This window comes from Belonocnema kinseyi, chromosome 7 (genome assembly GCF_010883055.1).
Source record: "Belonocnema kinseyi isolate 2016_QV_RU_SX_M_011 chromosome 7, B_treatae_v1, whole genome shotgun sequence".
In the NCBI taxonomy this organism is placed as follows: Eukaryota; Metazoa; Arthropoda; class Insecta; order Hymenoptera; family Cynipidae; genus Belonocnema; species Belonocnema kinseyi.
Genome location: NC_046663.1, coordinates 138,580,719 through 138,600,091, shown reverse-complemented (window position 1 = coordinate 138,600,091; position 19,373 = coordinate 138,580,719). Strand labels below are relative to the sequence as shown.

At 32.4% G+C, this 19,373-nt stretch overlaps 1 protein-coding gene across 1 annotated transcript in view; it reads left to right on the top strand.

Annotated features, from left to right (window-relative positions):
• LOC117176096 (E3 ubiquitin-protein ligase FANCL) overlaps nucleotides 1-19,373 on the top strand; it is a 316,429-nt gene that overhangs the window by 255,489 nt on the left and 41,567 nt on the right. The window contains exons 2-4 of the mRNA XM_033366130.1: nucleotides 17,453-17,560; nucleotides 17,715-17,944; nucleotides 18,324-18,513. Coding sequence (XP_033222021.1) covers nucleotides 17,453-17,560; nucleotides 17,715-17,944; nucleotides 18,324-18,513 — 528 coding nt within the window. The remainder of the gene's footprint in view (nucleotides 1-17,452; nucleotides 17,561-17,714; nucleotides 17,945-18,323; nucleotides 18,514-19,373) is intronic.

The following is a 19,373-nucleotide window of genomic DNA, read 5'->3' as shown; positions in this document are numbered from 1 at the left end:
CTTCAAGAGAAGTCTTAATTAATTTCGATCCGGAAAAAAGTGATTTTAATTTGCAATGCCTTTCAGCTATTCTTTCACATGCCACTCCGGAAGGTGATCGCCCAAAAGCATATGCGTTTAAAGCGCTATCAACGACCGAACAGAATTATGCTCCAATCGATAAAGAAGCACGCGCAATTGCCTTTGGTGTAAATAAATACTACTCGTACGATTACTAATATTTTAGAGAATTCGCGTTACGCACGGATCACCAACCGTTAGTTCGAATTTTTGGAAAAAAGAAAGGAGTTCCAATTATGGCAGCGCGTAGACTGCAAAGATACGCAGACTTCTTGAACAAGAATCATTGTCATGTTTAGTCATAAAGTTATTGCCAAACAAACAAGAAAAGATCAATTGTTATCGAAAATAAGTATGCTTGTAAAGAATGTTTGGCCTCGTGAAAAGTGATCGATGACGAGATTAGACCGTTTTCAACAAGAAAGGAAAAGTTCACATAGAGCAAGATTGCATTATGTGGGGTTACCGCGTAATAATTCCGGAAAAATTAAAAATTATAATACTAAATGAGTTGCATGCCTCACATACATGCCAGAATCGTTCAAATGAAATCAACGGCTCGATTACTTTTTTGGTGGCCAAACATAGACAAACAAATTGAGGAAGTAGGGTGTATGTGTTGTGAAAGTATGGAAGTGAAAGACAACCCGATCAAAAGTGAGATTAATCCGTGGAAATGGCCAGATGAACCGTTGCAAAGAATACACACAGATTTCATAGGTCCTTATCGAGGGCACAACTTTCTGTTATTAATAGATGCAAAAACGAAGTGGCTGGAACTATTTTTGATGAAGTCCACAACGGCATCTAAGACGGTAGAAGCAATGCAAAAAGTTTTCTCGCGGTTTGGCTTTCCACATCAAATAATTAGCGACAACGGTCCTCAGTTCACGAGCAGCATATGTACCGGATATTTAAAAAAATAGGAATTAAACAAATCTTCTCAGCAGTCAAACATCCTGCGTCGAATGGTGTAGCAGAAAATTTGATAAAATCGTTTAAGCGTAAAGTGAAGATATTGTTAAAAAAAGGAAAATCTGTACAAACGGCGATAGATATGATATTACTGGAATATAGAAGTTCGAACTTTAGAAACGGACAGGCAACTGCGCAATTCTAGAAGGAAGAGAGTAGTTCATTTTACAGAAAACGAGGTAGGCTGGGCCAAAAACTTCAGCAAGAATGCACCCGTATGGACTCAAGGTATAATCAAAAGAAAGCTAGGGCCAATAACGTACGAGGTTAAACTCGAATCGAAAGCGATTGTTAAACGACAGGTAGATCAGCTTAGAATTAGAAATAATAAAAAGGAATCTGGGGTTTCATCAGGAAGCAAAAGGGGAAGCGAAATTCAAGATAAACCAATATTCTGTAGATCGCCTAGAATTGCAACGAAAAATATGTAAATAAAAATTTCAGTGAGTTAAGTTACGTGTGCAAGTATGCGTATAAAGATAAAAACGAAGGGGAGGTTCTAACTTTACGGAAGGGAGTGTAGTATACGCGTATACGTTTATGTACGAGAGGGAGAAGAGCGGTGGATGAGTGGGGCATGAGTTCCGATTTGAGCTTCGATTTTTCAAGAAAATTCCAAAAATTGTTATAATCTTGTAGAGCATACAAAAAGCAATATTTTCGTTCTCTTGGCTTTTTTTCATATCGTGCGTTATTTGGCTTGAAATGTTCATTCTCGCGAGTTTTTTTTTAAATTTTGTAAATGCTATACCTCTAGTAATTTTAGGTTTTGTGAAAAAAGTCATAAAGATCAATTGTTCGTCTTTTTCAATACTATGAATACCCGTACAGAAAATTTTTAAATCTTGAAAAAAGTGGTCTCAAAAATATTCAAAATCGTCTCAATTTTCTAATTGCTATCAAAAATGGCTGTCTAGCGATATTCACCTTAATATTAGGACACTGAAAGAGTGTACCAAAGGCCATGCTAATAGAATAATTTTTTCACAAGTGATCGTGCTCACAGACAGTCAGACATACATACATACATACATGCATACATATGTACAGACAGACACATTTGTAAAAACCTCTTTTTCGGATTCTAGGAGTCTCAAAATTAGAAGACTTAGAAGGCCTGCAAGATTTAAAAAAGAATATTCTTAATATTCGTATAATTTAAAATTATTTTTTATTTAGAAAAATGAACTTTAAGAATTAAAAAAGGTTTTTAAACACATCAAAATATATCCTACAATTTCGAAAGAGCATAACAGATTCTAAAGCATCCTCAAAAGCAGACTTTTAAAGCCAACTTAAAAATATTTGTAGAAATGTAGATTTTTGAAAAATTAAAACTTTATGAGCCTTTAAGGAATTTCGAAAGGTTTCAGGTTAATAAATAAATTTTCTTCAAATTCCTGGGAAAATTTAGAAGATTAAAAGGCATCTTTTTTTACATTTTGCATGATTTTTAAATATTTTGAGAAAAATTCGAGTCAGTTAAAAATATTTTCAGGAATTTAAGACATTTTGAATAGATTAGAAATATGTAAAAACTTAGAAGCATTTCCAAATATATATCAAATATTTCTTGATTTCTTCGAAATTTCTAAAAGTCCTAAAAATCTTTTGAAAAGAGTCGAATTTTTTCTAAAATTTGTTAAAATCCTGTGATATAAAAATTTTTCTCAAGAATTAAAAAAAAATTGTATTCATATAAATTTAAAAACAAACTGAAAATAATTATTTTATTGTTCTCAATTCGCGGCATTTGATTTCAGCTCGAATTAAAGTGTTCAAAAAATGTTAAAAAATAAATATTTATTTGGAATGTTTATGTTATATTATTATGAATATTATTTTGTATTCTTTCTGATATTAAAAAAAAGTTTTAAATTGGCGAATTTCAATTAGTACTTACATCAAGTAACTTTAGTATTCGCATGAATAAAAAATATTAAAAAAGCATTTAACGTTTTATATTAAAATATTGTTTTATTTATTTCTAGACAATGCTTCAACTTAAAAAAGTTTTTTTATTTAGAAAATGTATATTATGTTTTTAAACATAATATAACAAATGTTACGTGACCGCGGTGAGGGGAGGGGTTCCAAAAGAAATGGCACAGACTGTTACACGGATGGGTGGGTGGGTGTTGGGGGGGGGGGTAGTTACAAAGGTCGAAGATAATGTTACGTAATATGTGAACGCTCCCTAATTTTATCATTTCTAGTTAAACAAACTAATGGTAATTGTTAGAAGCGCAACAGTGTATTTTGAATAATTACTCTATTAAAAGTTAAATTAGCGTCTTCAAGATTTAAATTCCGCGCCGATCTGTAGGGCTTAAAGTGCAGAAGCAAAATGTCATGTTTTTCACCTTTTATAATCTCGCATAATTGATGGTTTGTTGGGTTGCATTTTTGAAAAGCAATTGAAACTATGTAAAAATTGAAACTAATTAGAATTACTATTTTTTGAATTCTGAAAGTGGCCTCAGGGAAAGTATTACCCTTCGTGTATATACCCAGATAACAAACGTGTCAGGCACATTGCCGGAGCGATGGGCGGCAGACGGCGTGCCGGCGATAAAGCGTCGTTTGGTCGCTTTGAATGGGCGGCAGACCGCAGTGCGGGCGATAAAGCGTCGTTTGGTCGGTGTGAATGACCGGCAGACCCCAGTGCGGGCACAATGTGTCGCCCTCTGTAATCGCGCGTGCAAATGTTCTTGAAGACCGTTACGCGTAAGACGGCCGAGCAACGATTTGCCTGCCATAGTCGGAATCAATGTCCTGGAGACTGAAAGCCCTGTACTGACGGCAAATTCAACTATAATTTGCCACAATTCCCTGCGCGTCCTCCTAAATCCCAAGATGGCCGTTTCGACAAAATAAACACTATTAACAGTCGGTCGAAAATAGTTTTTGTTGCTAAAAAAATCGGTCTGTTCTTGTGAAAAACTATCGCAAAAGATATGCGAAACGCTCTTCCGGAAGATCTGATAAAAAATTCGACTCCTCTGCTCATCGGAAACGTCTCAAAAGCTTGAAAGCGTGTCTCAATTTTTCGTTTGAAGGATTTGCGTTCGCGAGTTTGACTTTTCCGAGAATCGAAGAAACTGAAAAATTTTCTGAGCTTCCAGAATCAAAATCGAAATAAAAGTATTTCTTAAAAACATATATATATTTTTAATATATGCACTTCAAACTAATATTTTAAAACAAAATTATAATTATAATTAAAGGAATCCATTAATTGGCATTTCGAGCTTCCATATAGCCGGCCTATAGCCGGCACGTTGGTCGCCAACTAGTCGGGCGGGCAATAGTGAATTATAATATATTTTTGTTAATTAATTTACACATTTGTATTTGTCAAGATTTAAAATCCGCGCGCTAGTCTGTCAGAATTTGTCAGTCTCGCAATTCTGGCAGCATATACCTCACATTGTCTGACAGCAAATTTGTGATATTTTCAGGAAAAAAAAACCTCCATTTTTCGTCATGTTTGAATTATTCATATAAATTATTGTAATCAAAGAATAAAATTTGGCACATATAATATTCAGGCTTTAATAATGAGCCTAAAAAACTTGTTTTTGTTTATAAATAAAAAGACCGAAAATAATAATTGTCAGGAGCTCATTTTGGACCATAAATATTCTTTCTTTTAGTTAAAAATTACAACAGTTCCTCTTCATAGAGTCAAGAATTCATCATTTAAAAATGGATAATTTTAAACTTCAATATCAATAAGATAATTAGCAATAACAAGAAGAGATTCGTCCCAAAAAGGCGGAGAGATTCCATAAATAAGTAAACAATTATGGGCGGGGAACCTTTCTTAATCCACTTTAACACTTTAAACTATATAATGAAACTGTTGTACCCAAAGTTTTACCAGTATTCGATCATTTCCCAGAGCGAAATAAAAGAAATATATATTTGGACTCTAAAATGGAAAATTACGTTTTAAACATATTTATGTGAATTTTAATTAAAATACTTTTATCATCACGTATTATTGATCTTTTAATTAATTAATTATTATTTAAGCAAGTGAATATTAATCGATCCAGTATTAAAAATAAAATATTTAAAAAAATTTTTAACGAAATGAAATTGTTTACAAAATAAAACGGCTTAAAAAAAATTTGTACAAAAAATTTAATTCTTTAAGAAATTAAATTTCTGAAAAAATGAAATAGATTCAAAATATAATTTGAACAAATAATACAATTTTTTTTAAATTGTAAAAATGAATGACTATAAAATGCATTATTTAATTTAGTTAATCAATTAATAATGAGTTAATTGAATGGAATATTCATAAATTAAACTCATTATAACTAGTGAAATATAAAAAATTATAAACGATTATCATTGTTTCAGTTTATTCCATTATTCTTATAATTGTATTACTTATTTCTTCAGAATTTTAAATATTGAAAAAATTCGCAATAAACTCTAGATTCCTAAGAAATCTAAAGGCAAATGCAGAGTCAGCTTGCACATTGACATTTCACGAAATTATGAACTCTGGTGAATTTTCTTACTTAAAATCACTAAAAATTTTGGAATCCATGCACAGGCTCAATTGTTATTTTAAAATTTTGAAAAAAGTACACAAGAGTTTATATACTATGAAGATTCAGTTTCTATTATTGAATGGTAAAAATTCGAAAATACGTTATTTTAGACCACCTTAATATATATATATATATATATATATATATTAAGGTGGTCTAAAATAACGTATACCAAGGATGACAGCTTTCTGCATAAATCTCGCAAGTGCTTTTGCATATTTTTGGAACACGGGTATATCCTTAAGGCCCTTTGTCAGAATGTCTAATCGCGTCCGAATTTTATGGCCGCACGTTTGAATATTTTTGTCTGCTTTTTTGCATACCTCATCTAAAGAACCATATCTCAAATCAAGCAGAGCCAGTTTTTCGAGAAAATGTTTATATTTTGTTTAATAATCAAAAACGTAGAGAACAATAGAGAAAAATAGCAGCGACACTCAGTGATAACTGTACATGCATGTCCACAGCGAGCCTGCTCACCCTCGTCAAACTCAAGTCAGTAGACTCCCCGCAGGGTGATGAATGACACGGAAAGAATGAATGCCGGGCATTGTTATGAGATTTCGGCCAGTTAGAAAAACTTACATTATGAAATTATTTATTAATTCAATTTTAATTAACAGAATAAATTAATTTATATAATTATAATAAATTGAAAAAAAATTCATGCAAATCGGTTAATATTTACAGTAATAACGAGGTAGCTTGTAGAAAAAACGAGTATTTTGTTTTTAATTTGTAGGCCGCACGGTTGAATATTTTTAACTCATTTTTTGCATACGTCATCTAAATTCTCATATCTTGAAGCACGCAGAGCCGATTTTTTAATCAAATCATTACATTATAGATTATAATCTAGATTATACGCGCCGAAAATGCATATACAGCTAACACTGCGTGCTGCTACTACTGTTCTTCCCTTTTTGATTATTAAACAAAATATAAACATTTTATCGAAAAAACGACTCTGCTAGCTTCAAGATATGGTTATTTAGATGAGGTATGCAAAAAATTAGACAAAAATATTGAACTTTGCGGGCTCAAAATTCAGACGTGATTGTCATTCTGATTTCCGTAATTACGAAAAAATAACACTTTTATTATTATGAGATAATGGTCTGTTACAAAACCTGTCATTATGAAATTCTGGATTCATTTAATTTTTATATACAAAATCAATCAATATAATTGCCAACAAATGAATAAAAGATTCAGGAAAACTGTTTAACGTATGTAGGAATAATGGGCGTCTTTAGGGAAATTAGTCTGATTTGTTTAAACAATTATTATTTATTTTCACAATTGTTTGCCGCTGTAAGTCGTGGGAATTCTGAAAAATTATTTTCTTCAGGATATTTATTACTTTAAAACAAATGATTTGTTAAAACAAGTTTTTGCCGTAAATGGTATAAAATATTATTTACTGCAATTGATCACACAATAAACTTTAAAGTACTTTCTTTTAAGATATTTAGCAATTGAGTACTCGGTTCATACTTTTTAGGCCGAAGGGTTGAATATTTTTGAATCATTTCTTGCATACGTCATTTACATTCTCATAGCTTAAAGCACACAGATCCGCTTTTTCAATTCAATCATTACATTATAGCTTATAATCTATATCATACGTGCATCTACATTAAAATTAAAATCTAGATTATACAGCATATTCAGCTAACACTGCGCGTTATTACTACTGTTTTTTTCCTTTCTCATTGTTAAAAAAATATAAACATTTTATCGAAAAAATACCTCGTTGTTTGTGCCATCAATTGCAGTAAATAGTATTTTTTATGATGTACAGGAAAAAAATTGTTCAAGCAAATGATTTTTTTTAAAGTGTGCAGCACGCAGTGTTAGCTGTATATGCATTTTCGGCGCGTATAATCTAGATTATAATCTATAATGTAATGATTTGATTAAAAAATCGGCTCTGCGTGCTTCAAGATATGAGAATTTAGATGACGTATGCAAAAAATGAGTTAAAAATATTCAACCGTGCGGCCTACAAATTAAAAACAAAATACTCGTTTTTTCTACAAGCTACCTCGTTATCACTGCAAATATTAACCGATTTTCATGAATCTTTTTTCAATTTATTATAATGATATAAATAAATTAATTCTGTTAATTAAAATTGAATGAATAAATGATTTCATAATGTCAGTTTTTCTAACTGGCCGAAATCTCATAACAATGCCGGGCATTCATTTTTTCCGTGTCATTCATCACTCTGCGGGGAGTCTACTGACTAGAGTTTGACGAGGGTCAGCAGGCTCGCTGTGGACATGCATGTACAGCTATCACTGAGTGTCACTGCTATTTTTCTCTATTGTACTCTACGTTTTTGATAATTAAACAAAATATAAACATTTGATCGAAAAACCGGCTCTGTTTGATTTGAGATATGGTTATTTAGATAAGGTGTAAAAAAATTAGACAAAAATTGTCAACCGTGCGGCCTCAAAATTCAGACGCGATTGCCATTCTGACAAAGGGCCTTAAGGTTACGAATCAGTGATAGCTTCACACTTGGCAGTGATGTTGTAGTCGGCCGGGAACGAAAATTCGATAAAAAATATAGTTCGTTTCTCGGAGCGGTCGGCAGCGCAGGGTCGCGGCCAACACGAAGAAGATGATAATAAAACACTCTTAGGGCTGCATTATGTCTAAAAAGATGCGTCGCTCCCGCGTGGATGCAACACTCAGATAGTATGTGTTCTTGGTACTCAGCGTGTGCATAACACGCTCTACACCTATCGATGGAAAGTTTTTGAAATAAAATGTCATCACCGTATACTAAGGTGGAAATAACACTGTCTTGGCATACGAAAATAAAACCCTAATAATCTGAGAAAAGCAAAAGTTTTCTCTTTTGACAAGGACTATCTGCTTTATTTACTTCGGCTTTTAGAAGTGCAGAATAGGGTGTTTCAAAAACGCTTTTTTTGGAGGGCAACGATCCCCCAATTTCATTCCAAATCACAGAAAATAAATTTCCTAATTTTTTTCGATTTCAACAGGTGCTGGTTTTGACTTGAAGTTTCCTATGTAAAATGCATGGGGAAAAATCACTTTTTTGAGATTTGGAATAATTTTTTAGGGTTTGAAAAAATGTAACGGGAAAGTATTGGGGCCTGTTGAAAATTATCCAAGCAAGAATTTCATATATCAGCCATATGAGTTTGACACCCCTAACACCCCCCCCCCACGAGTACCTGAAAACTACCCTTAAAACAAAAAATGTCAATTCTTCGTGAAATCGACCTTTTGAGCACTGTATTCTCGTTTTTTTAACTCAAAATTATTAATATTGGTCTAACGCAATATGTATTATTATGGGATAATTAATGATTAATTATTTCAACAAATGGAGTTTGTTTAAATACTTTTTTTTTGAAATCCCCCCTGAAAATTATTTCTATTAGTCTAGTGAAATATATAATAACATTGTTTTGATAAAAAGAGATATTTCGGGTTTCACTCGTGTAAAAAACTACGAATTGTCTGCCGACGTTTCGTGAACATTGCAGTTCACATCTTCAGGGCTGACCTGAAACTGAGGAATCAGGTCATGATGTTCTTAGGTATACTTTCTACGATGCCTGTGATTGGCTAGAGCGCCCCACCGTGGGGACTGGTCGAACATTGTTTTATTGATTTAGAATTGTTTAAACAAATGTAATTTGTTAAAAAAAATTTTTTTGAAAATGTGTTTTTCCATTAAAATTATCACTATTGGTCTAGTGGAATATTCATTAACATTAGTTAATTCATTTTCGATTATTGAAAAAAATTAAATTTGTTTGAATAATTTCGTTTCGAATTTTTTAAAAATAAAAATTATTACTGTGGGTCTAGTAGAATATTTATCAGTCATAATTAATGACTGATTAATCATTAATTTGTCAGTTATATGTGAATAATAATTTTTATTAACAAAATTTTTTTAAAAATAAAATTAATCAAACAACGTTGATATGTATGTATGTATGTATCTATGTATGTATTTAATCTCTCCCTTTTACGAGTTTAAGGGCCTCCGCTCCCTGTGCATATATTTACAATTCCATCCTTAGTCTAACTTAACTACTACTTATATTCTACTCTTTCGCATTACGCAGGATAAACAATAGTAACAGTAGTGATATTAATTCCCAAAATGAGCGAGCTTCCAGGGCTTCCGTTTCCTCTTACCATAAAAAAATGCATTTTCCACGATATTGAAAACTATTTTCGTTTTTTACTGTCCCTTTTCAGGATCACCCGTTTGGCTCTGCCCTACTCCCTTGCTTTCCCTTACTTCTTCCAATTTCTTCATCCACATCACTCCCTGTCCACTACCATCCAAGTTCCATCTTACGTACTCATCCGCACTCAACCGTCCCTCTTCATCTCCTGTACATCTCTCTAATACATGTGCCCATGACTCCATTTCGTATCCACATACTCTGCATAAATTCTCCTCTTCATGCATCCAGTATCTGCATGCTCTCACTCCCTCTCCTATTCTGAACCGTACAATCCTACTCCATTTTTCTTCCTTTTTTATTTTTTGCAGATATTCTGGTTGCGTCAACCCTTTGACCATCAAATACCATCTATTGTACCTCGAATCTATAATCTTTGTCCATCTCTCTTCTCCTTGTTTAACCAATAGCTCTAACTCTATGTCCTGCCACTCCATAATCCCTTCTCGAATATTACACACCTTTCTCATTTTTCTCCTTTCTTCCTCCCATTTTGAATTTCCCACATTACCTCTCGCTTCCTTGTTCCGAATTTCGCCGAAACATGCTTGTGCAATTCTATTTCCCTCTCTTCTTTTTAGCTTCTCTTCAAACCTCCAGGCCACTGGAGAAATATTAATAATTTTTACAAAGAAAATATTTAAACAAATTTCATTAGTTTACACAATTGAATATTAATGAACTAATGTTAATAAATATTCCACTAGACCAATAGTAATAATTTTTAGGGAAAAAGAACGAATTTTCGAAACAAAATGGTTTAAACAAATTCCATATGATTAAAGAAATAAACAATTAATGAACCAATCTTAATAAATATTCCACCAGACTAATATTAATGATTTTGAGTAAAAAAATACGAGAATACAGTGTTGACAAGTTCGATTTCATTAAGAATTGACATTTTTTGTTTTAGGGTAGTTTTCAGATACTCGTGGGGGTGTGTTAGGGGTGTCAAACATATACGTCTGATAGATGAAATTCTTTGTTTGATAATTCTCTGCGGTCCCCCATACTTTCCCATCACATTTCTTAAACCCTAACAAATTATTCTAAAAACTCAAAAAAGTTATTTTCCCCCTGCATTTTACGTGGGAAACTTCATGTCGAAACCGGCACCTGTTAAAATAAAAAAATAGAAAAATAAAAAATTATGGAATTATTTTTTTCTTATTTTGAATAAAATAGGGGGGGGGGGGGAGCGTTGCCCTCTAGCATGCTAAAAAAAATTTCCATGCATTTGTGAACCATCCTAGTGCAGAATCTAGATGGAGTTATGCTGTAAGCGCGATCTTTATCCATTGAACCACCCCAAACGAAAAGACTAAAACCGAGACGGTAAGCATGTTAGTCGCAGATACCTTTTTGAACGCCGACATATATATATATATATATATATATGGTCTGAACAGAAGGAAGTTTAATTATATTGCTACCCCTCTAAATCGAACATCTGAAAAGAAGGATCAACAGATTAACCTTCTTAATTTTATAAAAGTATTAAGGAATATTATTATTATATTGATCATATTGATGAGGATCATCAAGATTTCCGTAACTTGCATTATGTATGAATGACAGATTTGTCTAGACTTGTTTACAAACAACTATTGAAATAACAATACAAAAAAGGGAAATTTTCAACAATGTACGCGAAGTTTATGTGAAACAGTTGAATTTTTAACTTATTAAGGAAAATTTTTTACCAAAACTGGAATATTAAATTTTTCAGTAAAAAAAATTAGTTTTCTACCAAAAAAACATATGTTCAACCAAATAGTTTAATATTCAATTAAAAAGGTGAATTTGTCACCAAGAAGATTAGTTTTCTTGTAAAAAGGCAAAATACAAAAAAGCAATGTCAACCAAAAATAAAGTAGTTGACGTTTCAAGCCTCGTTTCGAGCAAAACGAATTTTAATTTAAAGTCAAAAATAGTAAAATACTAACCACAAATAATCATTTTTATTCAAATACACTGGAATCTCGGTTTAATCCTTCTCGGTTTAATCGGCGCCTGTCGAGTTAAGCATGATTTATGGCCCCTCGGGCCAATTCGTGCAGTGCCAAGTAATAATCCATTGGAGAGAAGTCGACAAAGCAACCTAATGTAACTATAACGCTTTATTCAAAACGTTAATTTCTTTTAAAACGTCCGCAAAAAACTCCAGGTTTAAAATCCGTGCTAAATCATACAACTCCTCCTAGTGTTCTTCTCGAAATTCTAGGAAGGCTATTATTTCTGAAAGACGTTTAAAAATACTAAAAGCAACTTCTCCAGTGCTCAACCACCTTACTTCGTCAAGTAATGATAAATGCGCGAATTCGATTGATCGATTGATCGAAGTTTAAACAATCTGTGCCGTAATGCACACGCGCAAATTGAATTTATTATTTTCTGAACGAGATCAAATACTGTTTTAATATTTAAAGTTTTTCATAATACTTCTCAGTGTATTCTTCTCAGTGTATGAAGGATAAAAAACGCGAAAAGTCTGGGTGACGCAAAGATTGTCTAGTGAATCCTGTAATTTTTCTCGCCATTGACGGAGCAACATCCGTCGTTATCGCAACCAGTTTATCTAGTGGCATCCAATACAGTAGTTTGTCCCGTTAAGGGAATGAGCTCTAACATTTCTTCCTAACACTGCCCTTTTCCAGAACGAAGCGAATCATGATAATTAATTGTGCAGTATCCCACCTATCTGTTGATTCGTCCGACTGAATGAAAAATAATGTTAAGTCTATATTTATTCGTGGACGTTATCTGCCATTAAATTTTCACTTCTTGTAACTCTAGTAGGAGAAGATGCGTATTTTGGACAATACTCACGAATTATTTTCTGTGAAAGATTGCATGGCCTTCGCAATTTAAAAAGGGAATGTCAAAAGAAGCTAAATTACAACTATGGGTACTAGTACTTACGAGATCTCCAGCCATTAACCTTCTCATAGGGTTGAACATATTCTACTTTTAGTTGCTGTACCTTTTCTGCGCGCAGTGCGCTTCCCAAAGGATATGAATGATCGAGTTCAGCGTGGAAGATTTAAAAATGTCTTTTCAAATTTCTCTTTTGATTTATCAGCATCATCTTGTCACAAAGCTGGTAGTAGCACGTGTCTTTGTCAATTTCAATCTGAAATATATTTTCTCTTCGTTAAAAATGACGAGTTACTGATATCGCTATTGCGATTTCAGTAACTTTCAGGTCACATTAAGAATTTAATTTCTCCTGTATTAAGTTAAAGAAAAAATCTGAAAAAATTGTGAAAATTATTCATAGTATGCAGTTTAAGAAACAAAAATAACATTCACGACTTTTTCCATAATTCTGCGATTAAAATGGTTAAATTCTATTCTGAATTCGCCTAACGGCAATATAATTATCGATTCATTTGGAATTTCATATACGTTGTAAAGGACTCAAAGGAAACTTTTCAGTGCTAAGGCGTCTTCCATTTATATAATTTTTTTTCTTTTTTTCGAATCACCTTACTGAAAATAAAAATATTTACGAATATTTTTAATAAGACTATTTTTTCCAAAAACTGAATACTATCTTACAAAATAAAAAGTAATTAAAATTGTTCCCGTGCAATTGAACTAAAATGGTATACAATACATATAAATGGAGAACGAAATCCGAATTAGGTCCAAAAATAGTGGTCGTTGGAATCCCTTCCTCAAATTTGAATTATAAAATGTATTTTAATTTAAATGCAAGTACCTCCTTCTAGTTTTATTTAAATTTAATTTTTGTAGTTGATATAAACTCTTAGTGTTATAGAGTTGTACACCTCGTTTTAAATCAAAAATATTTTTATTGTTCGCAATTATTAAAAACTTGCAATACGATTTACTAACTGCTCAAGTCTTTCATATTTAAAGTATTATATTAAATTTGTTTTTTAATTAATTTTTGAGGAGTCATTGCTTACAAAATAATAATCGACAACATAGTTATAGTATATCTTATTCCAACACATATTAATTAAAGAAATTAAAAAAATATTACCTAAACATTTTAATATTATATCTTAATTTATTTGTGTGAACTATATGAATATTAATAAATAAAACGTTTCTATTGATCTTTATATTATTTTTTATTTATGGGAAGGATAATTTAATCCAAGCCCAGCGGAAGATATAATGACCGTAAAAGATTAGGATCCAGTCGAACGACAAGATTAATTAGTGCCTGTTTGATCTAGTCTCTAGACTTTCACTAGCAGTCAGGGCAGTCAAAGACTGACTTCTGGAGAGCCCTGATCTAGTGCATCAGTATATCAAGAAATAGTTTACGAGATTAATGGCACACGACGAAGTTAAGATATTGCACTCCAGAACCATTGAAATTTTCCCGTCGAAAATATGTCAATCAATCAGATGCTTCGACGAATAAGTATCACTTCAAAGAGAATATTTGTCGAGATCCCGATAAAAAATATTTCCCCTTGAGTTCCACTTGGCTCGTCTTGAGTTTATCTCCAAGACGGTTATATCTCCCTGGGGACCAGGGGCAAGGCTTAGGAGTCGAAAACGTAAGTCTTGAGTTTAAGACAAGAAGCTTGATTGTAAATCTTGAGACCAATCCAGGTGGGCTTGTCTTAAGGCGAGAAGTTTAAGTCTTGATAAATAAACAGAATTTTTTCTAAAGAAAGTTATATTTCCAATTTGGGGCTTTAATATTATCCGGCGTCAAAATTACCAAAGTTTTCGTTTGTTCATTATACTTATCCATTATACTTCGATCTTTGCAAACTATGAACCACACCGGCAGAGCCTGCCATTTTCAAGAATCAGGTAGCTAGGCTGCGACAAACAGTTGGCATCTACTAATGATTAAAATTGTACAACAGATTAGATTTGTAATTTTGTAATAAAAAATCTCATTGAAATTTTGGAACCTGTCAGACAGGCATATAACAACTACAGACGTATTAATTTTTCCGTAAAAGGGTTAAAACTGTGAATTTCTACAATTCTCTAGTGAACTGTTGGTGATAGGAAAAAACGGATAACATTTTTAGATTTGCCATCAAAACATAATAATTATTAAAGTTAAAAAAATTATTAATACATACAAAATAAATACCTTGATTATAAATAATGTAAACATTCTGTAAAATTTAGAGCAGATTATCCAGTGGATACAAAATTTGGCGCAATCTTTACGAAATCATTATGACATCTTATGTCCATGTCGTTAAGGTATCTTTACGATATCATAGACACCCTAACGACACGGACATAGGACGTTGTAAAAATGTCTTTACGATGACGTAAAGACGTCGGCAAATTATGTGCATACTGGGAAGTGAGGACCGTCAGAGGTTTTGGGAACCTTTTGCTGTCGGTGTTCTTGAGTTCGGCTTGAAGACGCTATATTTTGGATGAAGACTTAGCCAAGGCGAATTGTCTTCACTCAAGATGCCAAGTAGATTCGAGAAATTTTCCTAGTCACTTTAAAAATCCAAATTTGACTTTGCCACGTATAGTGGAACACAACAATACTTTATTTGAGAAGTTTTTTCTTCAGATCCCCAGCATGCCTAATGGGAATTCTGTAGCTCAGCACCGGCTTATCACTGACCGAGCTATTGGTATCAAACGAGGTATTTTACTGATGTTCACCTTCGTTTAAGTATATATAAGATTCTGAGGCCCACTACTTCACGTATGCCCCGTGCGCTACGAATCACCGCTCAAGCTACGAGAACGAGAAAGCGAATTCATTAATATGAAATAAAAAATTAATTATAATAGAGTATTGCCAATTTGTTAACATTAGTTTAATACATTCAAAATAGTTTTGGATTGAATCATATTTATATTATAAGATGCTCTTTACTCTTTACTTTAGAGATGATCTTTACCTAAATATGTTTTTATTTTCCTCTAATATAAAAATAAAGTTTAATATAGCATACCCGTAATATTTAAAAATGTAAGTATTAGATTTATGCATTTTCATCTTTCACATAATGATATAATTCAGTTTTTTGTATGAAAAATGTGATGTATATAACTGATCACAGTATGATGAAGTATTGTTTTAAATAGAAAGTTTATAGTAAATTTGTATTTAAAAGATACTTAGGGCTTATTCAAATAATGTTAAAAATGGGAAATAGTTTATTCTGTGTTTGTGTTTTGATTATTCATTCATCAATTTTAGAAATGATACGATCATTTCAAAAATATCCTCCCTCATGATAAATTTTCCGAGTTGTGCGCAAACTTCTTGAAATTTTTTCAATGCATCCAAGTGTGCAACATAACGCGAATTTTAAGGATTTCATTCGGCCAAAATAGATTATTTGACTTCTTGACATTATCGAATTGGACCTTGAAATACAATTCTGCAATACTCAGCTCTTTCCTCACAAGTTAATACTTTTATTTAAGAAAAATTATAGATATTCGAGGGTGGTAACTAGGTTACTTCTATCTTGTCTGAATAGAGTTTGATAGAACTCTGTGTACTGCACTACTGGAATTCAGAGTTTGGTTGGGTTCACGCCCAAATTTTCTAAGAAATATGTCTATAGTGAAATGGTGTACGTACGTATTTGAAAAAACATTACTTTTGACAATTATTCTCACAGCTACCCTGAAATACTAATAAATTCCTTGAAATTCACAAAATTAATTCCTAAGAATAGAGCCTACGATGCATTGCAGAATTAGACTTTAAGCTTCAACAGCAGAAAATCAAATACACCCAACCTGACCTCAATTCAATAATAGCAGGAAATCGAAAAAATGCAAATAAATGATATCCGATATTTCGGTTCGGAAGCGAAACCCAAGAAAACAAATATTGTACCTGCAAAAAAATAAAAATCAACTATACAAGTTCATATAGCTATAGGTTTTTCTTTAGCTCTATTGCTTGGCTTCCCTGTTCTATTCGTAAGTGATTATTTGGGGCTGGATCGATACGGCAATTGCATTTGCGGCAAGGCCACTCTTTTATTTGTACCTAATTTCCTATTTTGCACATGAGAACTGAAAGTACGCATAATACGAGCAAATCCTAGATGTTACAGCAGATAGTGAACAATAATATGTCAGCTCTAACAGCTGATAATCATTGCCATATCACATTCGCCGCGAGATATCAGCAGCAAGCAGTCGCAAACAGTCGACACAATGTAGCTGCAATACACCGCGTTGCTTCCCATCATTTCTACCGTTTTCCGCTCTCGCATTTCCCAAAAATTGTTTTTTTTGCAGAAAAAGATTTGTTGGCACTTGCCACAGAAATACCCATGTCTGGTTGAAGGAAACTTTGAAAAGTGTCTTTTCAAAGTTTTTATCTAATTCTTCTGAAGTGAGGTGGATACGTGATGCGCATTTACAAAAAAAAAAATTTTCGCATCGCTCAAACAGCATTAAAAACAGGCTTGTGTAGGAATAAGTAGGATAAAGTCTTTGCAAGAGTACACAAGTATTTTTATAGATTTGGGAGCCTTATAGATTATTTTTCCAACGCAGATCTAAAATTTGAGAACTAATTCGATTTAATGAAAGTTTATTCCGTATTTTTTAGACTGTATAAATAATTAATCATTCTACAATTTTTTACAGAAAGATGCGGTGTATCGTGATGTCAGAACGTCCGATCATGTATCTATTACTCACAAAACTATATCAAACAGACTTCAGGACCTTACGGATTTACTACTGAAGTATTCGGTTAGGCAAAATCCTTAATTTTACTTTAATGATAAATTATTCATATCAGAGTTGTAAGTCAGATATCACTTTTTGAATGCTTGCATCTAATAATTTATATACAATTATAATGGCATACACTTTAATATCATATTTTTTAAATTAATGATTTCAGGAAATACAACTATTATCTAGTTACAAATTGAATACCATTAAGTTGATGACAAATGGTGTTTCAACTGTGGTTCAGAAGGATCAAGAAAAATTATGGAAAATTGTGTATTCTGAAGTTCCAAGAATTTCAGGAAACCATTCTCGATTACTCTTAACTTACATCTGTTATTTGCTTACCACACAAATGGATGAGTTTGATTTAATTTGGACACAGCTTAAGGAAATTGATATGTAGGTTCTATATAATATACTCAATTTCATGATTATTTCAAACCTGCAATAGTCAAGAATAACTTTACCAGTCTGCTGTAGGTGGAAAATTTTAGAAGAAGTTTATTTTTTATCAGATATGCAGATTAAAATTCTTTATAGAAAAGTTTTTTTGCAAGTTTGTCAAGAAAACGATCTTTCTTCACAACCGCCTTCATATATGCCTCGTTGCGTATTAAAAGAAAACATTGGCAAAATATAGATCAATTTTTTTCTTTGTTAAAAAAATATATATTATAAATATATGCATGGTATCGATTTTGGCATATTAAATTTCAGCGTGAAATTTTACATTCAAATTCTACTCTTAATTTTCATAAAGTAATAAAATTAATTTCAGGCATTGTTGGGTAATAGATCCAAGTAAACCAAAACCGTATCACCTTTATCGAAGAATATATCTTACACAGTCGTTATCTGTTCTGATAACAGTCGATCCTCACTTTTCAATAGGAATTCCAAATATACAGTTTGTTGGAAGTGAATCTATTGTGTCACAATATCGTAAAAAACTTTCTGACATAGCACAGGTATGATCTTAAGGTAAAGTTAGTTCTGTTAAGAGTGTCGAAAGAGATAAATATCAAAAGTATTCAAATTCTTCGCATTGAAAATATTTTCCTCCCTCATACAGGAAGCTTTGTAATGGCATTTAGAAATAGAATGCCAGAATAATGCTGAAAATAATAGGAAATTTTATTTAAAAAGTGTGGCCGAAAAAAAATTTGTTGTTTTTCAAAAGTCATTAACCCTTAAACGGCCAAAACGCCACTACCGGGACACTGCTTTTCAACGGCCAATAACTAAGACTATACGACACTAGAAAAAGTTGAGACACATATATTTTTATTGCTTAAGATCTCCTCTTTCCGACGGTGCCAATGAAATTCCTCAAAAAATTTATTTATTATCCCAAAATGCAGTTTAAACAAAAAAAAATCACTAACCGGTGGAATAAATGTCTAAACTTTGAGAATCCATGGTTTAAAGATCGATTTTTCGTTTTAGTATTTTCAAAATGGCGTCTTAATGGCAAAGTTTTTGTGAAAACATTCATGAATTTCTTTACAATAAACGATGCGCTTTTCGGAAAAATCATCAGGAATAAAAAGTTCTTGTAATCAGTCAAGGAATACGCCTGAATTTTTTCGAAGCGTTTTGAGCAAAATTTTGGATTTTGCATATAAACAATTTTTGCAAAATTCAAAATTTTGCTCAAAACGCTCCGGAAAAATTCAGGCCTATTCCTCGGCTGATTACAAGAACTTTTTATTGTTGACAAATTTTTCGAAAAGCGCATAGTTTTTCAATAAAAAATTTCCAACGACTCCGTAACCTTTATTGCACTCTGACATCAAACCACACCTTCACCGCATTTTCATCCTGGGAA